Source organism: Vigna angularis, chromosome 1 (assembly GCF_016808095.1).
Source record: "Vigna angularis cultivar LongXiaoDou No.4 chromosome 1, ASM1680809v1, whole genome shotgun sequence".
NCBI classification, from domain to species: Eukaryota; Viridiplantae; Streptophyta; class Magnoliopsida; order Fabales; family Fabaceae; genus Vigna; species Vigna angularis.
In genome coordinates, this window is record NC_068970.1 from 26,792,279 (window position 1) to 26,805,633 (window position 13,355).

General features: G+C 30.5%; 1 protein-coding gene and 1 long non-coding RNA gene across 2 annotated transcripts; one reads left to right on the top strand and one right to left on the bottom strand.

Moving 5' to 3' along the window:
* Window positions 1-915: 915 nt before the first annotated feature.
* Window positions 916-3,646, bottom strand: LOC128196488 (uncharacterized). The gene is made up of 3 exons (XR_008248815.1): window positions 3,503-3,646; window positions 1,654-1,681; window positions 916-974 (listed from the first exon to the last, which is right to left on the bottom strand). It is a non-coding gene; the product is annotated as an uncharacterized LOC128196488 (long non-coding RNA).
* Window positions 3,647-8,024: 4,378 nt separating this feature from the next.
* LOC108327848 (farnesyl pyrophosphate synthase-like) lies at window positions 8,025-10,374 on the top strand. The gene is made up of 6 exons (XM_052868590.1): window positions 8,025-8,396; window positions 8,505-8,650; window positions 8,822-8,866; window positions 8,945-9,034; window positions 9,113-9,184; window positions 10,267-10,374. Exons 1-6 carry the CDS (start codon window positions 8,192-8,194, stop codon window positions 10,372-10,374), a joined length of 666 nt encoding a protein of 221 aa, XP_052724550.1. The 5' UTR covers window positions 8,025-8,191.
* The last annotated feature ends 2,981 nt before the right edge of the window (window positions 10,375-13,355 follow it).

Genomic DNA, 13,355 nt, shown 5'->3' on the forward strand with positions numbered 1-13,355 from the left:
AGATCAAGCCATTACGCATGTGATATATAAATGTTTACCTCATTGAAAATGGATACAAAAAGTGGATGTAGAGTTGGAGTTATGACAGAAAGGCTTATCCTGAGCTGCATGTAACATAGAGAATGAGTAACGAGTAAAATGTGATGAAGATGAAAGAAATTAAGAATGGAGTTATAAGAAAGTACCGGGACAAACATTCTTGCCACGTCTAAAAAGTTGGCAAGAAGAATCCTGATTTGTCCATGGATAAATTTTCCATTATGAACCCTAGGCAAAGGCACTAACATTCTCTCAGCAACAGGTTCACCCGTTGCCACAAGAATACAATGCCTTTCACACTCGAAGTATTCTTTTTCTGTCATTCTTTCTCTTGGGAACATCTGCATAGTCCAAGGTTCATATATATATGTAAGATGTTCAAATTGATTAACAACAGCTATATGTGCTTTTTACATACCCCTAAAGCTTCTGCTAAACCTTCTGCTGCGGTATGTTTTAGATTATGTCCTTTGAAAGATAAAAACGGCAGCAATGCTAAAAACTGATCCATATTGTTTGTCCAATTGATATAGTGGATGTTCCTACCTGTTCAAAAGCAAAACTCAAAAATTAAGGATTTCTCTTTCTCTTCTCTCTCTCTATATAATATGATAATTTTATTATAAAATGAAAAACCTATACATTATACAATATTACAGTATGTCATGCAAATTACTCTACTAAAAAATTTCATGCTGTATATAATGTGTTTCCTAAAATTAATGATTGACATTGTGGTGTATCACAGAATCAAAGGGAATAATAATGAGAAAAACTGATATATATATATATATATATATATATATATATATATATATATATATATATATATTGCATTAGAAGAAGAAGAGACAGACACAAGAATATTAAAAAGTACCTAGGCTTGGATTGGGGTTGTACATTATTAATCCAACCTCACAAGTAGGATAACCTCCCTGTAAACAATAAAAAGTACGTACATGGTAAAATGTTTCCAATTTTACCAGTGAGGCAAATAATAATAATAATAATAATAATAATAATAATAATAATAATAATAATAGTTACTGGTATATCAATAACATGATAACAGTTACAAAAGACTAATACAAAACACAGGCTCTTTGTTCCTCTGAAATTCAAATCCTTCTTCTCTAGCCTTATTACACCATATATATCAGCTTTGGTTTTGAGAAAATTCAGAATATGTTTTCCATTGAAGGTCATATTTCTGATGACAGACACCAAATACTGGCAAACTAAATGGCATATTACGCAATTTTTCCTTCTACACCATTGATAAAATGAATCTTGCAACCCTATAAGTATATCTATAATATCCTTTCCTGATGAAAGATGGTTACGTTTCTTCTTTTCCTGATCTCAGTCAATTTCCTAATAATGATATTTAATTATGTGATCAACTATATTTTCTTGTCTTAATACCAAAACGCGTTAATTAACATAGGAATACTATGATTGGAAATGTTTTAATTACAGTGAAGTAATGGAAGTGATATAAGGTGTATAAAAGAAACAAGAAGCCTTAAATTTTTGTGTTGAAATCAAGTAATTTCTGGAACAAGTGCAAGTTTACAAGATCATAACATGGAATATTTAAAAACTGTAAATTACCTCTCCTCTTGAATTGCCAAAGAAGGACCTGCATAATAAGTGAGTACATTCAATTCACAAAGGGTTACTTAATTAAATTAAGTCAAAAAAAAACAGTGGACTTAATGTAAACTAACAGTGTATATAGTGCTCACACTTTCTTAATTAGGTTTTCAAGTTTCATTTTTGTATAGATTTTACTATAAATAATACACTTTAGAATTTAGAACAGCGATAAATAAAGGGACTCTTGACACCGGTTTATTTATTAACATTTATCACTTTTGAGTTGCCATTAAGTAACTATTTACTATGCATAAAATATGTTTTCAGTCTTATTCATGGTTTTCCCATAAGTTTAAGAGTTTGCTGCATGAAATATTATGTCAATTTCTACTCTTTTAACAGTTGTTGATATTATTCTTGATTTACCACATTAAAACGAGGTCATTCTATTTATTATTATATATATAGAATACTAGTGTACAATTGCAAACCTAAAAAAGTTTGGATTAAAAAGACTTTGGTCGGGTAATCCTTAAGCAAGAAAAGGAATGATTTTGTTATCCTGTTCAATTTTGTTGTAGCTTATGATATTATAATCTTCTTGTATCTCTTATGTAGAAAACTATTATGTTTAAAGAAAGTAGTATAAAGTCATAAAATAGCAAAAAATAAAATTAAAAAAGTTCATAAAAAATAATTTCTTCATGAAAATTAAAGATAAGAATAATTTGACAGAGTAGTTTATGAATCCAAGCGAAATCTATTTCTGAAACTGAATACATAGCGTAGTTTATCATTTGAGAGAGTTCGAAACAAAATGTTAACTGGTTCTCATATTACAAAAAGAGAGAGTAGTTATTATTTCCAAATATTTAAGCAGAGATTGTAATTTCTTCAGTTTTTAAAAAGAAATTCTCTAATTTTATATGTCATAGTTCTCTTCATCAGTTTTGAATATATAATCACTTTCTCGGAATTTTTTTTATACGTTTTCATGTTTGTAGAAGTAAACAGAACAAAAAAAGTGACACTTTTATACTTAAAAATTAAAAAAAGAAAAGAAAAAAAGAAACTTTTTCTCAAAATACCTTCAACTTTGCCCCTAATTCTCCGTCCCAACCCGCTCCTTTTCTTTGTTTATCTTTGTTCTCCTTTAATTTATCATTCTTTAGATTTTAACTCTTGTTTTGTATTTTTATGACTCACTCGAAACTTTTGATTATATTAATTAATTTAAGTACAAATCCGATTCAATTAGAGTTTCAATTTACTGAACCAAAGATAGAACAATTTAAAACTAAATTAAGTTATGTTATTTTAATATTAAAAAAATTGTTATATATGAGATCATATCATACAGAATATTTTGTTCTAAATAATAATATAAAAAAAGTCCAAAAAACTCGTATTTCTGAAAAATATTTAAAAAAAAAAAGTTGGGTTGGATGTGTGCTCACAAGTAGAACTTTTTTTTAGACTCAACCCATAAAAAGAATCACTCACAAATTCATAGATCTAGCTTTAAACAAATCTTAAGATCTATGATGTAGTCTTAATCTCTTAAATAATTTTTTTTCACCTTTTAATTTTCTCCTCCCATATCTAAAACAATTCACCACATTATGAAAAGTTATTTGGACCCATAAAATCAAATCTTCCTAATAAGTACAGATATATATATATAAGACAAGTGAAAAAAGAGATATGGTGACTAATTAACTAGTTGAGAAACATTTGTATATAGCATAACACAGAATGGTTATAGAAAGAAAATCATTGTGCATGATAAATAGAGCAAGAAAATTTAGGATTTGTAAAGTTAAAACCTAATTGAGATAGCATAGTTAATTTTGAAAGAGAATACCTGACAATGTTTACGAGATAATCTGAAACAATTTTACGCCAATAAGGAGCCATGACTGTGCTTCCATCGACCACAATGCTGAGCCATCTCCTAGCTGCCATGGAAGCTGCAAAATGGAAGAAAAAAAGAAAAAGAGAGAATGGAAGAAGATGACGAATGAGGAGAATCAAGAAGAGAGAGTGTTGTGTTTTTATGATGAAGCTGCAGTGTTGTTAGTTTTGGACAAATATACTAATTTACTTTGAATTGGTTTCGGTTACCTTTAGCCATGGATGACACATGTAAGAAATTATTTATGATTGACTGTTTTAGGGTTGTAGCGTTGAAGTAACTGATCACATTCTATTCTATTCTTTTGTAACGGATTAAATAGGTTGACTTCTTTTCACTCATTGTATTATATATTGCCCTTCGGATCAGTTTAGTGTAATAAATGATAATTAGTCAAAAACATTAAACATGTTATTAATTAAATATATTTATTAATTATTGCTAAACGTTCACAGTCAAATTATTACACGCACTTCATTTACTTATCAATCACTCAAAAACGCTCAGTCAAATTGTAAGCACTTCATCATTCACTCACCAACTCCTCAAATTCAAATAAATAAAACTGTGAAAAATGTAAATAGTTTTAGTTATAATCACTGTAAAATATATATATATATATATATATATATATATATACACTACAAGAAAATTATTAAATTACTCTCTAATTTTAAATTAAAAACTATTTAAATACTAATTATTTAGTAACTAAAATTTTCATAGATCAATTTAGATTTTAATTTATTAATTAATTATACCAATAATTTTGAGTATATAAATTAGTCATTAATTATTTTTTATCTTTAAAATTAGATTTATTTTCTTGTAGTTAGAAATCGATAAAATAATTTAGTTGTAATAGTATTGCCTTTTATATTTGCTAGTGAAAAAAAAATGGTACTTTGTGGTTCTATATTTTTAGGAACGCAAAAAATAATAATTATAGTTAACTAAAAAAATTGGTTTTAGCTAGGTTACATAATAAATAATGATTGAGTCATAATATATTGAAGTGTGAATAATTTGAAGAGTATTAATAAAATTATAAGAGAAATAATATCAGTAGTTATGGAAGAGAAATAGGACATAAAAATATGTACACTAAAACAACGTATTACTTTATCTATAGTTTTACAATGTTATACAATGTCTTTGATCTCAAAAATAAACATTAATGTAATAACACTTGTTCATTAATGAAAAACTTTAAATATAAGTTTAAATTAAAGACATTTGGTGCAAAAAGAAGAAGAGTAGGGAAAGTAAAATAACACATTAAAATTGAAAGTGGTTTTAAGTAGATTTAAACAAGGAAATTTAAAATAAAGACAATTTTTTGGTTTAAATATTTTTTTATTTCACTAATTTTATCAAACAATGATCTTGAATGAAAATTTGTTGTTAACTTTTATTAAAAAAAATATTATTTTAAATTATTTAAATTAATATTATTTTATATTTGATTTAGTTTGACTTATAATTGGCTATTTTAATATAAATGTTTTACTTTTTACTTTTAGTTGAAAAAGTATAATATCGAGATGAAACACATTATATATTTTGTAAATTTAATTTTCTATCATTTAGGAACTAAAGTGTGACATTTTAAATAAGACACTATTATTTTAACATCCAACAAACTTTTATATCCACTCTATATTTAGTATTTTATCTTTCAATATTTATTTTGTTTATAAATACAAAGCCTCGCTTTTTTATCAACTAAATTACCTCTAAAAATGAGTTGTGAAGTGGTATTTTTAGTGTAAAAGAAAATCCTTTTAAATATGGAGAGTATCATTTTATCATTTCTAAATTAAGATATGTACATTTTTAAAGTTATATATGTGTATGTACGGTAGATTTCTAATTTTTCCCTATAATAATATCTAATGTCATTTTTTTTTCTTTTTGTCACTTCGCTTTTCCCTCTTATGTTATCAAGGATTATATAATTTAGTTAAGTATGATAATATATTTACTGACATTTTAAAGCAATAAATTTATTATTTTAAAAAGGTTTTGAAAGAAAAAATATAAAGTTATTGTGTACATAAATATTACAATCAAGAATGACAAGAAAACTTATAACTAACTTAGTCAAAATTCACCTCAGTTCAATTAAAGGTCGTCTTAGCAAGATCAAGTTTGACATCGACCTTAACTCAACCGTAAGCTATCTTGGCAAGACCAAGTTTGGCATTGACGTCGGCTCTGCCAAATGTCATCTTTGCAAGACCAAGTTTGTCATTAACCTTGGCTCAGTCAGAGGCTGTCTTGGCAAGACCAAGTTCAATATCGACCCTCACTCAATTGAAGGTTGATTTTGGCTCTGACTAAGGCTAGCAAAGATCAAGGTTGGTATGGACCCTAACTCGGTCAGAGGATAACTTTGACTATGACCCAAGTTAGCATCGACCTTAACTCATCCAGAAAGTCGTCTTGGCAAAGATCAAGTTCGACAATACAACATATGAACATCAACTATTAATTGGCATAAGTTTGTTGGAGATAAATTCAAAATTAAGTCATAGGACGATGTAAAGTGTTCTTTATAGCTTGATAAAGTCCAGCAATACATAATTATATATACTGGTGTAATGAAGCATGCATAAACATACATGAGCATCAATTTATACATGAGCATCAATAATAAATGAAGTGGCATTGCCAAACATACATAGTTTAGTCAAAAATATTTTTGAAAATATTTTAAATAACACTCATGATATGTTAAAGCATTTGATAGAACATTGAGGGACATTATGAAAAATGTTGATGATGCAAACAAGCAAAAACCATTTCCATTCACTACAAAAATTATTAATTTTAGGAGAGGTCTTTTTCCGACGGTTTTCAGAACCTCGGAAAATTTCCGATAACATTTATACTTTTTAATTTTTAAAATAATGTTTTTGCGCCTTCATTCTTTCTGCTTTTTTTTTCCCAAACCACTATCTTCTTTTTCCTGATGCCTTCATTTTCTCCCAAATCACAATTTTCATTTCGTTGCACCTCTCCGCCACCGCTGCCTGAAGCTTAATTCCATTCTCCGCTGCTCCTCTTCCTTCTCCGAGAAGCACCACACAAACTCCCCCAACTCCGATGATGTCGTCGAGCTTCCTCTCTTCCCTCTCCCTCTGGTGCTCTTCCCCGGCGCCATCCTCCCCTTGCAGATCTTCGAGTTCCCCTACTGCATCATGATGCACACACTCCTCCAAACAAACCTCCGCTTCGGCGTCATCTACACGGATGTCGTCTCCGGAACTACCGTCGTTGACTGCGTCGGCGAAGTCATAAAGCATGAGAGCCTCATGGATGACCGCTTTTTCCTCATCTGTAAGGGCCAGGAAAGGTTCTGAGTGAACAGTGTGGTGCGCACGAAACCCTACCTGGTCTCGCAGGTGACGTGGCTCGAGGACCGACCATCTCCCTCCATCGACCTCGATCTGGACAGGCTGGCCACCGATGTGGAGACCTACATGAAGGAAGTTATCCGGTTATCCAACCGGTTGGGAGGGAAACCAGAGAAGGAGGTTGGGGATTTGAGAAGAAACTTGTTTCCAACGACATTCTCGTTCTTCGTTGGCAGCACCTTCGAGGGCGTGCCAAGGTGCAAAATGAATCTGGAAGCACCACAAGCGCCACCACCAACACTGCCATGGCAACGGAATCCATGGTGTCAGCATGCCACTGTTGTTGTTTGGTGATGAAACTGATGAGGAAACTGAAGCGACGTGGGCGCACACTACGACCGAAAAGTGTGAGTCGACAAGGTTCGTTCCAATGCCGCTATGATCCGTTGAGTTATTCCTTGAACTTTGATTCCACTGGATGTGGCAGCTTAATGGATGAAGATTACTACAAGTTCTACACTTTCTCTTCCAGGTTTGTGGCAAATCCAAGAACAACTTCTTCATGCCCTGTTCTTCAACTACAATCAGGGAACTCCCATTAACCACCACAATGAATCTCTTCACTTTTTTCTTTCTCAAACCCTCTTTCCCATGATATAAAGATGGGTATTGTAGGGATCTAATGTCTATGAGCTTCTTCCGTACCATATATATTGAATCATATTAGTTATCTTATGGTTAATTTTGTTTAACTTCAAACATATTCGTTGCTAATCTCTTCAGATGTCTTATTTCCAGTGTTGATTGGTGATTTATACTCTATACCAAATGTATTGTTGCTTGTAAGTGTAACTTCGTGGCAACATATTGAGAAAATAGTTGTAAATTCTTTTCGTGCGTAAACTCTGCTTGCCAAGTAAGAGAAAATTCCATTAATATATCTCCTTTCAAATGATCTTGTACATTAGAGTTCTAATTACAACTATGATGGAACTAAAAGAGTTATATGTTTGTTGTTTTTGCAGTCGTATATTTTCAGAGATTATTGGGAAGACATTGGAACAATAAAATCCTTTTATGATGCTAACTTGGCTCTTACTGAAGAGGTAGGTTCAAGATGTTTACGGCTATGATTTTTCCCATTCTGTTTAGTATAACTAATAAGCAGGAGTACCTTCATTATGGTTCATCATGCAGAGGCCTTAAGGAATCAGAATTAGTATTTTACTTGATTTAAGATGATGATGTTTAATGCAAATCATTAAGAAATTATTTGTTAATGTTTCTCATTTTGTTTGTTGTAAATCATTTACGTTCATATGAATTTCCAACAGTTCATCGTGATGTGATCAAGCGCCTTGTGAAAGACAAGTCAGAGAAAGTAGCAGCTGGTGTTGATGATGATTTTATTTCAGAACTCAAGCGTCTATCAAAAGAAGCTGTTGAAATACAAATGAAAGACCTTCAGTTCTTTCAACAAAATAGTGAGACTTAACAATGTGGTGAAGCCTGTAATTTCCACTTTACAATATGACAGTTGAAAGCTTTTGCTTTTCTTGTTTAAATGATTATACAACTTCTAATGGTTTCAGAGTTTACTGTGATGATGGCATTTAGGGGTCTTAAAATAGTATGTTGTGGAGTTTTGCAACTTCAGGCGTATTTTCTTGTCCTTGATGACATTATGGATAATTCTCACACACGTAGGGGTCAACCATGCTGGTTTAGAGTGCCCGAGGTTTGTAGAAAAATAAACATGAGCCATTTGTTATCGTTATGTTGTTGTTCTGATTAGGTAATTATCACTGATAAACATGATAGTGTATACTTTCACTATCAGCTTAAAATATTTCATAAAAAACCGTATTTTGACGTATCGTTTCCCTTCCCCTTCCCCCTCTAATTTTAGGATGATTATTTGGATTGCTTTGGGGATCCTGATACTATTGGAAAGGTGAGAATCCTGGATAATTAATGGATACTGGAAACATCAAGTTCTCTTTAATCTCATTCTAGTTATCTATGGGACCAGATAGGTACAGATATTGAAGATTTTAAATGCTCTTGGTTAGTTGCGAAAGCTTTGAAGCTTAGCAATGAGAAACAAAAGAAAGTTCCATACGTAAGTGATCATCTTAATATATCCCGCATTTATCCTGTGATAACACTGCACTAAATCACTAATTTTTGCGGTTTGCAGGACAACTATGGGAGTGCAGATCCAGAAAATGTTGCTAAAGTAAAGGCCCTGTATAACGAGCTTAATCTTAAGGTTTGAACTTCATCTACATCTACCTCATTAATAATTTGAGGAGTATGAGAGCAAGAGCTATGAGAAGCTTTTACTTCCTACTGTATTGTTTTACAAATGCTTTACTTATTAATTATATCACCCAGTCTCATAGTCTACAAAATTATAATCTGTTTGATTTTGAAAATTCCTCATTCTTGGATAGTAAATAAAACCTTGAATCTTCTTTACTATGACAACCTGTTTTAATGTATGATAGAACAACAGAGAATGATAATCACTGTTTTGTTGTAATTAAGAACAATATGATAGCTACAATCTTTCTTTGATCTCCGGTTAGTTTTATGAGCCATAAACAAAATATTATTTCTCACAATTCTAAATAATCAAACTACAATATGCCATAACAGACTTCTTTTAGTTTTTGTTTGATTAAATTGTTCGTTCAGTCTTTAAAAGTGTGATTCACATTTAATTATGCACGTATTAAAATGTTAAGAAGTGTCTGATATCATTACTTATGTGCAGTATTAAAATTTTAATTATGCACGTATTAGTTTAATACTAAAATTGAAATATGGATAAAATTATTCCAAGAATAGCTTCAAAAATTTATTTATTTTTATTAAATGTGAGTTAGTCTTTTGTTATTCTTTTCTCAATAAAGTCTTTTGTCAAGTCCTATTACCTTCTTTTACCACTAATATTGTTCTAATATTTCTGTTTCTCCATAATGCAGACTTGTTGTAAAAGCATATGTATTTATGACTTCCAATTTTGGCCTTAAATTAAGTGTATGATAATGTTTCTGTTACTGAAAATTTATGGCTATTTAACTTTGTTTCAAATATATTTTTTAATTTATCGAGGATTCAAGAACTCGGTTTTTACTCTTTTTTCATTTCACCTTCGAAAATGTTGCACTTCACTTCCTATTATTATTAATGAATGTATCTTAATTTGAATTAATATTGAAAGTGTTATGACATGTTTTCTAAGTTGGTTATGTAGTTTCTAATATATCATATTTTAATATTTTTCAATTATCAATAATTTAATAATTATTTTAATATATTATCAATAATTTTTGTTTTATATTATAGGTATTTGAAAAAGAAGTGTTTCAAATAAAGACGATAAAGAAAGTATCAAATGATGAATATGATGAAGAAGTATCAAATGATGAAGACGATGAAGAAGTACAAAACTGATTATTATTATTCATAATAACATGTTTATTTTAATTTTTAGAAAACATTAATTGTATTTCTAATGTTTATAATTTATATAATAATATTTTGGTATATATTTAATGTTTACATTTTATTTTGGTTTCATATTATTTAATTTTAGTTTATTTATGATAATCAAATAATTTGAATAATAAAAAAAAATTATTTATATTTTCGGCGGTTTTGGAAACCCAATTATGTAAACTCAGTAATTATCGGCGGTTTTAGGAAACCCTCACAATTACCGGCGGTTTTGCTTAATACCGGTTAGTTCCGGTGGTTTCAACAAAACCCCCGCTAATATCGGCGATTTTCGAAAAGCCCCTGCTAATACCGGCGGTTTTCGAAAAACCCCCGTTAATACCGACGGTTTTCGAAAACCCCCGTTAATTCCGGCGGTTTTTCAAAAAACTGCCGGTAATTATTTAGCGACGCTGCTTTTCCCATGGGTTTTGCTAACCGCGGGTAACGTACTTTCCGGAGGTTAAAACCGCCGGAAACGAAAAAAATAACCCCCGTTAAAATTGTAAATTTTTGTAGTGATTTAGTCGTAAAGTGATTGTTTTGGGAGAAGATTTTAGGCAAATCTTTTACATGGTGAAAACAGGATTTAGATATGATGTTGTCAAATTAGTAGTAATAAACTATTGTGAGTTATGGAAACATTGCAAAGTGTTCAAACTTTTAAAGAATGTGAAATTAATAATACCATCATAAATCAAAATGCAAAAAATATAAAAAAATTTGTTAATTGGATTTCAAAATTGGAGATGGAGATATGGATTTAAATGAAAATGATGAAGGCAATCTTGAAATACCAAAAGATCTTTTAATTAAAAATATTGAATTGCCTTTAATATCATTAGTCTAATTTTGTTATCCTTAATTTGAGCTTAATATGATGTCTCCTATAATTTTTTTATCCTTAATTTGAACTTAATATGATGTCTCTTACATTTTATTTTATTTTTATGATGGAGCCATTGTATGTTCAACAATGAATTTGTAAAGCAAGTGAATACCTTCACCTTATCCTTCATAAATAGTAAAGAAATTACATATTTAAGTTATCCTTCATAAATAGTAAAGAAATTACATACTTAAGTTTGGAAACACCTTGTCAATCAGATAGGGACCAAGGTTGAAGGGTTTAGACCAAAATTCTTGAATGAAATAAAATTTTCAAGCAAACCAATTCATCGATTGAAGTTGAAAGCAAGTGTGTCAATTATGCTCCTAAGAAACATTAATTAATGAAAAGGTTTTTGTGAAACAAGGTTGCAAGTTAATGAGTTAGAAAAAAAATGTGATTTCTACTACTGTGATCACAGCAAAAACATTAGTCAAAAGATATTTATACGAATAATGAATTTAGTGAAATCTGTTAGCAAAATGATGAAGATGAAGTTTTGATGATGTCCAAATCAAGTCAAGATATATCAAGATTCATGAAGATCCTTTGAAGACTTGTTTTTGTTATAAAAAGTTTTTGTAATAATTATAGTTTAAGGTTTAGAAGTTAGATTTGTAGTAGGTTTTGATTCTTGTACTTTCATACTTTGTATTTGCTGTTCAGAATAAAAAACACACGGTTTTAATCGATTAAATCAAGTATTAATCGATTAAAACGTTGCAGGTGCTGAAAACTCAACTGGCATGGAAATAATTGATTATTACCTATTTTAATCGATTAGTTAATCTATTAATCCTTAAAATAATCGATTAAAGATGATCGTTGGAGTTTTCTGACTTTTGAAAAGTAGCCGTTGTACTCATTTTAATCGATTAACACTTGTATTAATCGATTAAAAGCGTTAAATGGCCAGTTACGAAGAATGAAAGAGTATTTGGTTGAGTCTACAAATAGGCTCTCCTTATCCATCAACAATAACTCTTCCCTTGTGCTCTAGTACTCAGAAATCATTGAGACTTGTGTGTTCTTGTTCGGCTTGTGAAACTCGTGTCTGTGGAGCTAGTGAAGTGCTGCTACGGTGACAGAGGAAATAGTCGATTCATCCTTGGTGTGTCTAAGGAGGTGTTCGGAAGAGGAAGTTCATCCTTCGTGAAGTATTCAGAGGAGGTGTTCATCCTTTGTGAAGACTCGAAGGAGGTGCAGGTTCATCTCTTGTGGTATCAAGAGAGGTGGTTTCTAAACTTTTACAAATTGTTTCTTTGTGATTGTAATTTGTAATTGTTTTGTGAGTAGTGAACTGTTTATCTTGTTTTGAGATAAGCGACTGGACGTAGGATTTGTAAGATCCGAACCAGGATAAAATCATTTGTACAAATTTCTCTCAACCTTACTCTCTTTATTTGTCTTTATTATTTGCTTGGTAAGTTTATTGAGTAGAAATTAAAAGGAACACGTTCGTATTAAAAACCCTCTTGGTTTGTTATTCCACGCTAACAATTTCGCTGTAGCCGCTCTGACAAAATCACGGGTAAACTCTAGAAAAAGGGCACGGGGTGCGGGGTTGTGTTGAATAGAGTTTAAAACTTTTTCGCAATAGAGTGTTAGACGCTATTTTCAGGGGTTAGACGGTTTGCAGATAGTATTGAACACTTAAGGATTTTAAGAAACGTTTAGATAGCCTTTAAAAACAATAACAAGGAAGAAAACTTGTTTTTATACTGGTTCACTCCAAATTGAATTATGTCTAATTCTCCCTTAAGCATTCTTAAATGATCCCACTAATCTTTGAAAAGATTACAATAGGTTTAATTGTTTACAACGAGTATTACCACTCCGTTTTACCATAGTACAACTAATTAAACGAATTTCACCACTCTTGATATATAAATAGTCCAACTAACTATATTGTTTAACTCCACTGAATTACACAAACAAGTATTTTAAATCACTTCTGATTCTACAATAACAACAAAGTGTTTTTATGAAAAACAAGTACTGATAGTAACTCTCTAATGAATGCATGTTTATGTTAATGAATACATGTTTA

What these genes read in the sequence shown, in the direction of transcription:
- LOC108327848 (XM_052868590.1), top strand. Translation starts at nt 8,192, where the DNA reads ATGTTTCTCATTTTGTTTGTTGTAAATCATTTACGTTCATATGAATTT. An exon ending in TCAGTTCTTTCAACAAAATA is followed by an intron (nt 8,397 to 8,504) that starts GTGAGACTTAAC and finishes TAATGGTTTCAG; the next exon opens with AGTTTACTGTGATGATGGCA. An exon ending in GCTGGTTTAGAGTGCCCGAG is followed by an intron (nt 8,651 to 8,821) that starts GTTTGTAGAAAA and finishes CTCTAATTTTAG; the next exon opens with GATGATTATTTGGATTGCTT.